At 32.1% G+C, this 13,727-nt stretch overlaps 4 protein-coding genes across 4 annotated transcripts; 1 reads left to right on the plus strand and 3 right to left on the minus strand.

The window, feature by feature from the left end:
* Positions 1-1,014: 1,014 nt before the first annotated feature.
* Positions 1,015-2,865, minus strand: RNJ42_04838 (RNA-binding protein PIN4; the record flags this gene model as incomplete). The annotated part of the gene is made up of 1 exon (XM_071055002.1): positions 1,015-2,865. The coding sequence occupies one exon, from the start codon at positions 2,863-2,865 to the stop codon at positions 1,015-1,017; it is 1,851 nt and encodes a 616-aa protein (XP_070909695.1).
* A 2,015-nt stretch (positions 2,866-4,880) lies between these two features.
* SBH1 (Arf family guanine nucleotide exchange factor SBH1) lies at positions 4,881-5,111 on the plus strand (the record flags this gene model as incomplete). The annotated part of the gene is made up of 1 exon (XM_071055003.1): positions 4,881-5,111. The coding sequence occupies one exon, from the start codon at positions 4,881-4,883 to the stop codon at positions 5,109-5,111; it is 231 nt and encodes a 76-aa protein (XP_070909696.1).
* Positions 5,112-5,495: 384 nt separating this feature from the next.
* On the minus strand, positions 5,496-7,118 carry AIM10 (putative proline--tRNA ligase AIM10; the record flags this gene model as incomplete). The annotated part of the gene is made up of 1 exon (XM_071055004.1): positions 5,496-7,118. One exon carries the CDS (start codon positions 7,116-7,118, stop codon positions 5,496-5,498), a length of 1,623 nt encoding a protein of 540 aa, XP_070909697.1.
* A 512-nt stretch (positions 7,119-7,630) lies between these two features.
* Positions 7,631-9,343, minus strand: ILV1 (threonine ammonia-lyase ILV1; the record flags this gene model as incomplete). Its single annotated transcript, XM_071055005.1, has 1 exon — positions 7,631-9,343. The coding sequence occupies one exon, from the start codon at positions 9,341-9,343 to the stop codon at positions 7,631-7,633; it is 1,713 nt and encodes a 570-aa protein (XP_070909698.1).
* Positions 9,344-13,727: the final 4,384 nt, after the last annotated feature.

Raw genomic sequence — 13,727 nt, forward strand, 5'->3', positions numbered from 1 at the left:
AAAGGGACAAAACGAAAAAAGTAAACAACAAGGCATTCCTCTTATTTTATTTTTATTTTTATTTTTATTTTTTTATTTTTTTTTTGATTTATACATTAGTTTTGAGCGTATTACTTTCTTAGAAACGAAGCAGTAATACTTTATAGCCGATGACTGTTACGATTTCCTTAGTCTGTCAACTAAAAATAGGAAGTCCTTATTCGCTGAAATACCATCAATACAGTACTTTGTTTAGATAGGAGCCAGGAATAAATACCATAGAGATTAATATCTATAATATAGCCAGAGTTGACCTTATTGACAGTTTTCAGATACTACCATAATTGAAATTACCGAATATTCAGGCTCATAAAACAAACTTGAAATAAAAATTTTGGTTAGCAAGTACCAGTTGTCTATTATTATTTTTAGCAGCAACAATTTAATAATTAATAATCAGTGTAAAAAAAGGAATATTTACAAAAAAGCATAGAATATAAGTATCAAATAATTTGTTTAGACAAAAACAGCAAAATCAGAGAAAATATTGCGATTGACTTCGTAAAAGAGATGAAAGTAGTCCAATCATATTAAAAAAAGAGAAATAACAAAAAAAAAATAAAACAACGATGGCATAAAGAATAAATTAAAAGGAAAAAAAATTACAGTACTTTATAGTCGTAATTAAAATGATAATTTCAGTATCACTTCAAACAAAAAAATAGAAAATATCATCGATGTTAACAATAAATCATTCGATCATATGCTGTGAATTGACCCTCCACACAAATGAAGTAAAACTAAAGTTTGAACTCACTACAAGAAAAAGTCAGCAAATCTCCTAATTTAGTAAATTTAGTTAGTAGTATGAGGAGGTCCTAGTGACGTAAATATATCAGAAAAATTCATAAAAGTTGTCATCATTAGAAGGTTAACGTTAGCTATAGGCCTTTACTTTTCGTTCAGTAAACTAGAAAAGTATATGAGCAAAAACATTGCTCATCATTTATGTGCCCAAAGAAGTTCGTGAAAATTTCACCAAATACCTCTACTAATTGGAGTTTGAGTATCAAAATTCTTTAACAAATCATCGTTCCTACCGATTCCATAACCCATCATTTGTGCAGATGATGATGCCAAAGACCCATTAGTTAATTGAGGGACTAACTCTTGGTTGTTTATTGGTGTGTTAATTTTTGTAGGCGTATGATTTCCATATCCTACTGAAAGCCTCATATCGCTAGAATTTTGATGCGAAAAGAAAGGAACCGATACTCTTTGTTGTTGTTGTTGTTGTTGTTGTTGTTGTTGTTGTTGTAAAGAATAGTTATTTGAAATACTGGAGTTATTTCCAGTTGAGCCATTATTGTTTGAGAACGAATTTAAGTTGAATTGGGTCGTAGACATGCCATTATTACTTTGTCCTTGAGAGTCTAAATATGTTGTGCGTAACATTGTGTTATTGTAGTGGTTTGTAGGGTTAGATGAGTGAGGTGGAAGTCTCGAACTTGGCTCATTAATCAAAGCCTGGGAGTAGGTAGCTCCAAACTTATTATGATAGTTTGAAGTTGAGGTCGAAGAGAGGTAATCAGAGTTCGAATTAACAACAGAAAGTGAAAGTCTAGCATTAGACAAGCTAGTATAAGATTGAGTACTGGCTAGTGATTCACCACCGGTAGAATTGTACTTCAAAGGCATCACTGCTGATAGGGGGTCTTCAATTGGAGAAGTCCTGCTTAGTGTTGTCTTGTTTACTGCTCTTCTAATTGTTATATATTTAGAATCCATTGTTTCAATGAGGTCTAATGCAGAACAACAGATATCAATTATTCTCTTTAGTGAATTGGCAATTCCGTTTGGATAAATCAATTCAGTGAATAAGTTCTCTCTATCTTTAAAGAGCAGTAGTTGGGAGTATATTTCAAGAGTGTCTGGATCATTCATATCAAGGGCCATTTGATTACTAGATGTTGATGATAAAATAACATCATTTGACAATGGTGACACCCCAGTAGGCAAAGGAGCAAAAAACTTTCCTGATAAATTATTATTAGCGGCAGAGTTATTAATAGTTGTGTTTGCAGAGGAGGTATTTGTAAAATCATTAACTTGATGAGCAATGTTTGTACCACTCCCAATATTGGATCCTAAGAGATTATGGACCTGTTGCAGTGGAGAAGACTTAGAATTACCTGCACTATTATTATTGCTGTTGCTCATAGTGCTACTAATTGATCCGTGGTGACTTTCCAATGTACTACCCATACTATTCTTATGAGAATTTTGATTACCGTTGACAATGTTGTTTTGTTGTTGTTGTTGCTGTTGTTGTTGATGATTCTGATTTTGATTTTGATTTTGACTGTGATTAGTATTTTGATTTTGATTTTGATTTTGATTATGATTATGATTATGATTTTGGTGTTGATGTTGTTGCTGTTTCCATAGGGCTTTCTTCTGATTTTGATGCTTCAATCTTCTCTCACGTTCAATACGTTCTCTTTCCTCTTGTGGCAGAACTTTCTTGTATTCTACCCTCAAGTTCCTACCACCAACTTCCTTCTCATTAAGTTCATTAACAACTTGTGCTGTATCATCCTCCGAGTTATAATTGGCAAAAGCAAGCCCACGAAAGGTCCCATTATCAAAATGGTAATTGAACGCATACGGTAAAGGTAGCTCCAACGAGGTCATAAAATCTAACAATTGCTCTCTTTTCAACGCAAATGGAATGTTCTTGATAACTATAGCCGTAGGAATAATGTCATCATCATCTATTTCTTCCCCACCATCAACCTTCTTCTCATCACAATCATTATAATCGTTATCGTTATCGTTAATGTTATCGTTCCTTTGTAAATCAATATCCTGTTGCACCTTAATCATTTTTCGGATATATTAATATTGTTTAGTTGTTTGTTTTCTTGATTTTTAAAGGTAAAACTATTTTATTTTCTTTTTTTATTTTAGTTTTTATTCTATTTTATTTTATTTTTTCTACTGTGTTGTTATTCTTATTATCTCTTTTACCGTTATCTATCTATCTATTTATTCTTTGTTATCTCCTTTTATCGGTTTATTTTCCCTATTTATCTCTTTTATAGCTTCAATCAATCGAATTAAATGATAAACAAGGTAGTAGTTTTTAGTAATTTAATTTCTTTATAACAAACTGTATTATATTATATTATAGTATATTATATAAGACACAGTTCTTCCTAGTAATTTTTTTTCTTTAGTTTTTAGTTCAAATGATTTTCTATAGCCTTTTCCTTTCTTTTTTTTATATGAATTATAGGTTATTTTATTTTATTTTTTGTTCTTTGCAAAAGGTCTGCTCTCTCTCTCTACTTCTTTTGTCATCAGTATAACTTTTTATTATAATGTTCCCATTGGCCAATTCATAAAAAACAAACAGAAACCGATTGTTAACTTTTTTTATGCTTTTTAACTTTTTCCTTTCCTTCCTTGCTTACGTCTCTACTACGTTTGGTAAACAATTTTGTCCTATCTATTTTTAATTCAATACTTTTGGGATCATTGATTTTATAAAAGAAATACCTTTTTTCTCTTTACCCGTGTGCACTTTCTCTCTCTCTCTGACACACTCTCTCTTCTCTATCAATCTATCCTCTGCCTTTAAAAATCTTCTTTGGGCTACACCGTGTGATATACATTGACTACGTCCTCTTCTCTGCTAGGTCCTAGAATTTTTATCTCTCTTTCAATTCCGATATGGCGCTGCATCGTCCCCGGTATTACCAAAACAACCGCCGAAGAAGGGAGATGTTATTTGTATTCTTTCGTCTTCTAAACCAATTAGATCACAAGGTGGCAGAGCGTAAATCTCATCCATTCTCTACGCATTTTCTTCGAAACACACTCTTTTTCTCTATCTCTCTCCTAATTATTCCTCTCCCTCCGTCGATATACTAGGGTAACACGAAAGCATATCTATTTTCATAAAGAAAAATTTAAAAAACGGTTCCCCTATATTCTTTCTTTTAGAACATACCACGAAAATTAAGCAAAAAACACCATTTGAGGAATTTATATCTTTTCATTATTAAAGATTCGATGCCCTTCATATTATTTCCCCGGAATTGCGGGACACACATGAAAAGAAAACAACACTTTGTACTTTTTTGTTCTTGAAAAAAATCTTAGAAATCCCCGTGCACACAAATAACCAAGACAATAAAATAAATGGGAAAAACGCTTTCTCGATACACCCCCCCTCCCTTCACCTCTAACCCACCCCTAAAAAAAAAAACAACAAAAAATCTATGAATAAAGATACTGTACTGGATTATATCAGTTTAAATCCGATTTATCCTTTCTTTTCTTCTTTTTCTGACAAAGTTGGGTTTTTTTGTCCACATGTCATAAACGTGATTCTTGACGTATATAATACCGATACTTACTAGTATACGTATACATCACATGATATGTAGTAGATGGTGATATGTTATACATGATTTACCACCTTATCATCATTACCCGGAGTGTATATCTTTAATCCTTCCCTCCCCCTTCCCCTTAGCAATTTCTCACTGTTCATTAGCAACACGTAGAATCACATGAAAATATTTGAAAGGGTGAGCTTGCATAGAGACTGAAAGAGAGGGAGAGAGAGAGAGGGAGTGGGCGAAAAGGACGAAAAGGACGAAAATGGCGAAGGGGAGCGAGAGAGAAAGAGAGAACAACTCAATACAACAACTCAATACATGACAGCACAGCTTAATTATTTAAAATTTCAATAAGTTTCTTTAATTATTTAAATTGAATACTTACACAAAAGTAATTTCCCTTTGTTCACATTCCCTTTGATATAAACTTATACAAGTTAAGATAAGCACTATCGAATTACTAAAAATTATACATTTTCACAGTTCTTAAAAATGTCTTCTGCTGTATCTAATAACACCAAGCCTGTCCAAAGAAAGAAGGAGGTTAAGGAAGCTTCTCCTGCAATTGCTCAAAAGAACAAGAACTCAATTCTTAAGATTTACTCTGATGAAGCTAAAGGTTTGAGAGTTGACCCACTGGTTGTGTTGTTCTTGGCCGTCGGTTTCATTTTCTCCGTGGTTGGTCTTCATGTTATCTCTAAATTGGCCTCCAAGATATTTTAAGAAAGAAAATTGCTGTTTTTTTACTTTCTTTTCGAATTAACGAATTGTAAATCTAATTACGAAATAAGAAATACAATGAAAGAACTAAGGTAATATATTAATTCTTCCATATCTTCCCTTCCCATATTTTGCAAGGAAAAAAGAGACAAAAGTATCAATTTGTATATTAATTAATAAAAAAGACAGATACAAGAGAGGTATCTCATGTAATTATAAAACTGACAGAGAGAAAGAAGAAAAAAAGAACAACAACTTACCAAACACGAATATATATCTTTTTCCTGAAATATATATAATATAATACATTTAATGTAATAATGCCCATAATCCAATAACTGTTTTTTCTCTATTTTCGATTTAAAAATATAAGTTTTATATTGCTATTTACAATGCTGCGAGAAGTTGTTTTATCTTGTCAATTACTTGAGTATGAGGAACAACTATTTTCTCATCGGTAGATCTTACTTCAATTTCTACATTTGGCCAACTCTTACTACCAACAATAATACACAATGGAATGCCAATTGCATGCGATAATTTAATCCGACCACCAAATCCTAACTTGGCACCTTCAAAATCAAGATCAAAAGTATCAAAACTTTGCTTGATCTGCTCTTTCAATGGAGTAATATCATCCTTCTTATTCGTTATTATCGATATCTGGTATGGTGCAATTACTTGAGGCCACTTCAGCCCCCTTTCGTCCCTACCTATTTCAGCAATAGCACCAATTAGACGGCTGACACCTATACCATAACATCCCATAGAAATGATCGATTCATTGTTATTTTCATCTCTAAACTTAGCACCCAGAGGCTTTGAGTACTTGTCACCAAGGTGAAATATGTGCCCTACTTCTATACTTTTAGAACCTTGTAGAGTGCCTTCCTCACAGCGTGCACATATTTCTTGATCTACCGCATCAACTATAGAGACTTCATCAATTTGTCCGAAATTATGCTTCAAATACTTACTCAAAGGGAAATCAGGGAAATTAGATCTCGAGTTAATCCTTATATCCATAACTCTTAGAATCTTTGTGAACATATAATCCTCATTTTCTTCTTGGTAAGCTTGCAGTACCTTATCATTGCCGTATTCTTTTATACTCATATCAATATCATTATCCAACACTTTTTGAGCTAAATTCCAATTAAAGTTTCTTCCCCTTGGAAAGTAGAAACATATTAATGTAGCATGGTCTTCGCTTAAACCGTAAATAACATCAACATCACCAGTATGCTGGCCACCCACATCAGGCAATGAGTCGCATTTCTCAATGGTAGAACTTGTGCCACAGGAATCACATGTAAATACCGTATCTTCGCCAATTGGATCCAAAAAATGATACTCTTTACTCATTTCACCACCTATTTCACCACTATCAGCCAATGCTGATTTGAAAGGGACCTTAAGATCAGTGAATAGCTTATCATACACAGAATCCATTTTGTTAAATAACTCTAAGGCCTGCTCTTCTGATGATGCAAAAGAATAGGCATCTTTCATAGTAAACTCTCTCCCTCTCAATAATCCACCCCTGGGACGTTTTTCATCTCTATACTTCCTTCCAATCTGGTAAGCTATCAGTGGCATATCCTTATGACTAGATATATAATTTCTCGTAAGGTCTGTAATATCTTCCTCACATGTGGGAATTAAACAATATTCAACGTCATTTGTGTCTTTAACTTTGAACAGTTCTTTTGATTTATCCCAACGACCTGTTTTATCCCATATAGATCTTGCAGATAATGAGCTTAAAGACACTTCCATTGCTCCAGCATCATTCTCCATTCGTTGTCGAATCAAGTTTTCCAGTTTTCGAACAGTTCTTAAACCCAATGGCAACCAGTTAAATAAACCACTTTGAGTCTTTCTGACAAATCCAAGGTTTTGTAGCACTTCCTGTGTTGGTTTAGACTTCCAAGCTTCTAATTCCACCGATTTCGGCAGAAACGCATTATGAGCAACAGTTCTTTTAGCAATGAGACGTCTGATAGCCATCCCTGTTAAATATTAATGTATTCAGGATAGTATGCTATTCTTTGATTATTTTTTCTTCTCAGATAAGGTAGTCTTTATTAATATGAATCAATTCTCTTATTTGATGGCACTCTTAGTATAGTCATCGCTTACTAATTTCCTAATTATTTATCGATGGTACCTTGAATTTCGGTTTTTTCCGACTTTCTACAGGATTATTGTAAAAAGTTAAAATCTAACTGGAGTTAAATAAAATTAATTTCTATAGGATTAAATGTGGTAGAGGATATATCATTAAAAAAAATTTAATCTATTAATATATATCAATATATATATTTAAAACTATTCGTGCACTGTATTATTTCAGTATCCTTGTATTATCACTTATATAAGGATGTAGATACTTGATGTGTCCGTTATAATATCATTTCTATTTTTGACCCTTCTTTATTGATCTTTCAGGATGGTAGAGTTATCTGTAGTTTTATTATGTTTTGGCAAACATTATTTCATGCATTACGTGGCAGAAACCCTTAGTACTTTAATAGTCTTTGGTAGACCATGTTATCTGTTTCGTCTTGGTACTTATAGCCCAAGTCTTCCAAGAACTTTTGGAACGTTAAATTTTCTCTTGGGGGAACTGAAATACCTGCCAATACCTTACCAATATCAGCACCATGATTTCTGTAATGGAAAAGAGTCAAATTCCATGATTCACTCAATCCAGCCAAAAATCTGGTTAGAGCACCTGGTCTTTCTGGGAACTCGAAGGAAATGATTCTTTCATTTGGAACCTTTGAAGCACCACCAACCAAGTATCTACCATGGGATTTAGCCAATTCATTATCAGAGATATCAACAGCTTCAAAACCCAAGGTATTTAGTTGTTGCATAACCTGTTTGATTTCCTTTTCACGATCTACCACGCTGAAAGAGGTGTAAATGTAAGCTTTTGGTACTTCACTGGAAGATTCGTGACGGTGTTCATTATAACGGTAACAGAATTCGGTAACAGCTCTTGGATGGATAACTTTTTGCATTTTCTTGAACGAACCTGGCACATCTGGAATGGTTACCAGCATGAAGACTTCTTTACCTTCACCAAGAACGGCACGTTCGGAAACAAATCTTAATCTATCAAAGTTCATGTTAGCACCGGATAAAATTGGAACATAGGTTTGCTTAGAGTGGTCAATCTCAGGATGCAATTGGGTTATGTATTTCTTCATACCAGCCACAGCAAGGGCACCGGATGGTTCTACAATACTTCTAGTATCCTCAAAGACATCCTTGACAGCAGCACAAATCTCATCTGTGTTAACCAAGACAATTTCATCAACAACTTCTTTAGCAACTCTGAAAGTTTCTTCACCAATGATACGTACTGAGGTACCATCGGCAAAAGTCCCTACAGATTCCAAATTTGTTCTCTTGTTTCTTTGCATTGATGTATGTAGAGTTGCAGCATCATGAGTCTCAACACCAACAACCTTGATGTGTGGTGTCACTCTCTTCAGGTAAGCACCCACACCAGCGATCAAACCACCACCACCAACTGGAACAAATACAGCACCTATCTTGTTAGAGTTATAGACCTGTCTCAATATTTCCATGGCAACTGTACCTTGACCAGCGATAACATATGGATGATCAAATGGTGGAATATTAGTTAGCCCACGTTCTTCAGCCAATTTAGTACATTCAGCCTTAGCTTCATCGAAATCGTTACCGTATAGCACAACCTGGGATCCCAACCTGGATACATTTTGATATTTAATAGAAGGTGTAGACACAGGCATAACAATTGTCGCAGGGATATGCAAATGTTTAGCAGCATATGCTACACCTTGAGCATGGTTACCAGCGGAACAAGCGATAACACCTTGGTTTCTCTGAGAATCATCCAGTTTAGCAATCATGTTGTAAGCACCACGTAGCTTGAACGAGAATACGGGCAGCAAATCCTCTCTCTTCAATTGCACATTAGTATTCAATCGGGAAGATAAACCTACACCTTGAGATATTGGGGATTCTTTAATAACATCATACACTGATGATCTCAATACAAGACGCACATAATCTGGGGTGTTATCTGTGAGCAGCTCATCTGGCTTTAATTCTGAGTGTAGTTTTACTAAATTAGGAGACAGCTGTTGAGTAAACAACCTTGTGAATTTTGCTAGCTTGCTAGTATGTCTAGCCGAGGCCTGTAATAGCGTATTACCACAAAGTACCTTGTGATTCATGATATAAAATTTTTCGTTTCAAATTAAACTGGGGATATATCACAATATTTCTATTATACGTTTTACGATCTATAATGGGGAGACAGATAATCCAAAAAAAGAAACTTAATATTTCTATTATAAATAATAAGTCTAGATTATAGGGAACTTATAAATTAACGATAATGTTTCCAATATAATTTGACTCAATTCATAAATTTTTCAATAATTTTTTTTCTTTGTTTGTCTATTAATTTTTTTAACGCAGAAACACCCGCACAGCTTCTTTTCTTATTCTCCGTGCACTGTAAGCAACACAAACGAAAGCGCATTTTAAAAAAAAAAATGGATAATCAGAAATGTTACCCGAATATTGACATAATAATAGCCAAAAAATATTTTACAAATAGAGTAAATTAAGTTAATAGCCTGGGATATCACCTAACAATATAGGGATCCCATCTGAGTTAGTTGATATAAGTTAGTATTTCTAATTATTAAATTATTTTATTCTCTCCCTGTATCTTAAGGTAAGATTAGAAGAATAGGGTTCAATGCCACGAACGATATAGTTATGTTAATTTATCAATTAAATGATATCCTACATAACGTAAGTAGAATTACATATACAGATATCAATAACATAGTTACAATAGCAAAAGAAAAAAAAAAAAGTCAAACTACTGTTTCTTTATTATCCTTTAGTCACAAAAAGAACAACAAAGAACAATAAAAACAGAATAAAATACATGAGAGAAATCATATTTACAATAATTTATAAATGTATTTTAAAGTCATTGAAATGATTACACAAAACAGATTGTAATATTTAAGGCGTCTCTATATATCAAACAAAAGGATATTGGTGAAAATGTTTCTAGTAGGTCTTTATGATGACATGTTTTTAGTTGATTTAATTTTTCTAGATCATCCAACGGAATTAATATGCAAGGTTAGCACAAATGTTATTGAATCTAAAAAGCAATCTATACTTGAGCTATTTCAATCCATTTACCTACTCGATACTTCATTTCCTAGTAGTAATAGAGAATATCTAAGTAAGTACAAAAATGTAAACAGTCCGTTCAAGAGTATAATCAAGACACCTATCATGGGAATGGGTTTTAACAATAACTATAGATGTACTTTTGACTGTTACTCTCACCAATTATGTATAGCGCTATTAATTTAATTTGGTTCCATAGCGAAATATTTAATGGTGTTAGATTGAGCCGCTACAATAATAATGAGGAAATTTCGAATATGGAAAAGAAGTTGAACTTTCTTGAGAAAGAAATAGGATCTTTTAGGGGATCAGCAATTTCCCTTGGCAAAAAATTTTAATGAATATATTTTTGTCAAAAATTTTAAAATGATCATGGAGCTTAATGACAAAAATTTTACTATAATAAGTGAACAATTGAATTGCCTGAATGAACTATTAACTCAATTTTTATTTAGTTTTGAATTACTATTGGCAGAACATGTTCATAAACCCCCTCTTAGAGACATGACCAGAATTTATAAGGGTTCAGAAAATAGATTATGGCTAAAATAAGAAATTATAAGAAAAAGGACAATTAAATAACTAATCGGTTCAAGGATAAAGTTAAAACATATAATATTTTTTTTTTTATCTCTACACATATATGAAATAAGATTTCTTTTTTTAAAACACCAAATGATAATATATTATTATGCTATTTATATGTCTATATTACATATCGGCGGATTGTGTAAAAAATTAAAAAAACGAGCTTATATAAATGCAGAACAAAAACATTGAGAATAAATAACAATAACAAGGAAATTTTGCGGCTAATTTTCTGATGTTGTTCTTTAATTCAAAGTTATTGTGAAGGTTCTCATAAGCCAGTATGATTAATTTTTTGTAAAAAAAAAATTTAAAAAAGAAAAATATCATTTTTATAACCAATCAACCAAATATCATTATACTTGGCAATAAAACCATAGTTGTATAATAGGAGCATTGTTTCAGGTTTTCCATAAGAATATTAATATACATATACCCAGTATTGTTTTTTATCATCAAATCGTAATCGTTTTTATTTTTATATCATTTTAATTAACTTCATTGCCGTGATATAAAATATGGCAATATTATTTTATCATCACAAACAATAAATAATAAAATGAACACAAGGTAAAAAACTTAGCTTTTTCAATGATATATATTCTTATCATAATTAGAAACTCTCTCCAAGTAGCTCCTTACAGGTTGATCCACTGATATTTTTTTTATTGATTTGTCATAAGATTTTGAGAACACTTTTACTGAAGTAAAGACCTCCTGAGGGGCGGCAATGGTAGAAGGTCTAAACGTAACTTTTTTCCCCATCTTATTCATTGGTTATTTAGACAATTTATGCTATTTTTTTTAAAAAATAAAGTATAATTCGGCTTAATATAAAAGGTAAACTTTAAATTTTTGTGTTAATAATACAATACTATAATGTATTAAATGTATCGTTCTATCTATAATGTATCCGTGGTCCTCTAAGTCCAAATAATATAATAAAATTTGGAAATGAAATATTTTTATTTTTTTGGAAAATGTAGGAAATATCTTGTCTTTAAATATGTCAATTTTCCAATATTAATATATTAAAATTTTATTTAAAAACAAGTTTATTATAGAACGTTAATAAATCAAGCAAATATGATGCAAGTTCTTCTTTTAAACTTTTTTCTTCTTCCTCCTAAATGCTATAATAATAAGATATGCAATATAACGGTCACTATCTTTTTAAGAACCGTATTTATTAGCAATACTTTTATATGCAATAATAAAAAGACTAATAACTACAAAACCCTTTCTTTTCTTTAAATTTTATGTTCAATATTTTTCTAGACCCCCCTCCTCCTCCCCCATCCTTATGACATTTGTAATGAGTTGGCATCAGATGGTCAAAGGTAAATAAAAGAAAAAAAGAAACTTAATAATATTATTATAGATGTAACAGTGCAATTTTTTTTTTTCTTACAACAATGGGTATCAATAACGGGTGGGAAAGGTGTATTAATTATTGAAAAAATAAAAACATGAAAATGGCAGATGCCTTCCCGTTCTAGAGTATTCAAGTTAAAAAAGGAAAAAAAAAAGGATAGAATTAGAAACTATTAGGAGATGGGGTGAGAGACAGAGAGCAGAAGAGGAAATAAGATAGTGGCAAGTGCTATTACTAGAAAGAATGATAACCTTTTACAGATGCTTATACAGAAAAAAGATACATAATAACAAAATGGACTCAGAAGAGTACGTAGAGGAAAATAATAATAAATGAAATAAAAAAGAAAAATATAACTATGAAATCTAAATTCCGAAACTGTAGAATGGCACATAACTAAAAAAGAAATAAAAAAAAAATGGCTCAAATACCCGTGGAGAAAAGAAAATTTAAAATAAGGCATCACCCTTTCAACATATGAACTGAACTATCAAGTAAAACAAGGGGGGAAACGTCTCTTATAACTTTTAAATAAACTAAAGAAGAAAAACAACAATAATATCACTCAAACTCAACATAACAAGCGTAGGATGATACAATATGTTTTTCCCGTTCCGTGATATTTTAAATTGTAACACTAATAAATTATATATATTTTTAAAGTTTCCCTTACAGGATATTTACTGGGGCATTACTTAAAACATGTAGAAAATGCAGTATGGTGGAGGTGGGGGCAAGAAGACGGAATTTTTCTTAAGTACTGTATAGAAAAAAAACATAAAATGGAAGTAGTCTTTGCCTATTTCCATATTTGCGCTGAAGGGGGTGGAAGAAAGAAGGGGATGGGACAATGGAAAGGGAGATTTCGAGTTTTGGGGAAGAATTTTACGTACTTAGAGGCAAAGGACTCATTTGGGACCATAAATATTTTTTATAGATATCCCGCGGATTTAACAATGGATTAAGGTGTGGCTTAAGTTCTTTGTCTTTACTTTCTTTTTTGGTCTAGAAGTGCGTGGGGGTCGTGGGAACCGAATTGTGTGCAATAGTAGTATTGCCTTTTTGTATTAAATGGGGGGATATGGCTGAATGGAAATAATATTGGAAACTTTCCTTGACTTTTTAATCTTAGAAGTAATTTTCAACTATAGTTAAAGAAAAAAGAAAAAGGAAAAGAAAACTTAAACTGGACCCTTTTTTTTTCTCCTTACTCGTACAAAACAACGCAACACTAATTACTAGAAAAATGACTAAAAAACCACTAATGTATTGGGGCAATATCAAGATCCATTGCTTGTAAAAAGGGTCTTATCTAGAAGAGTCACACACTCTTTTATTCAAATTCCAACCTAATTATTTTATCTTTAATCTATTTATTATATCGAGAACAATATTAACAGAAAAAAGAAAACAAGAAGATAAAACATTATTATATG

Source organism: Nakaseomyces bracarensis (genome assembly GCF_045282275.1).
Source record: "Nakaseomyces bracarensis strain CBM3 chromosome Unknown Scaff13_0, whole genome shotgun sequence".
NCBI classification, from domain to species: Eukaryota; Fungi; Ascomycota; class Saccharomycetes; order Saccharomycetales; family Saccharomycetaceae; genus Nakaseomyces; species Nakaseomyces bracarensis.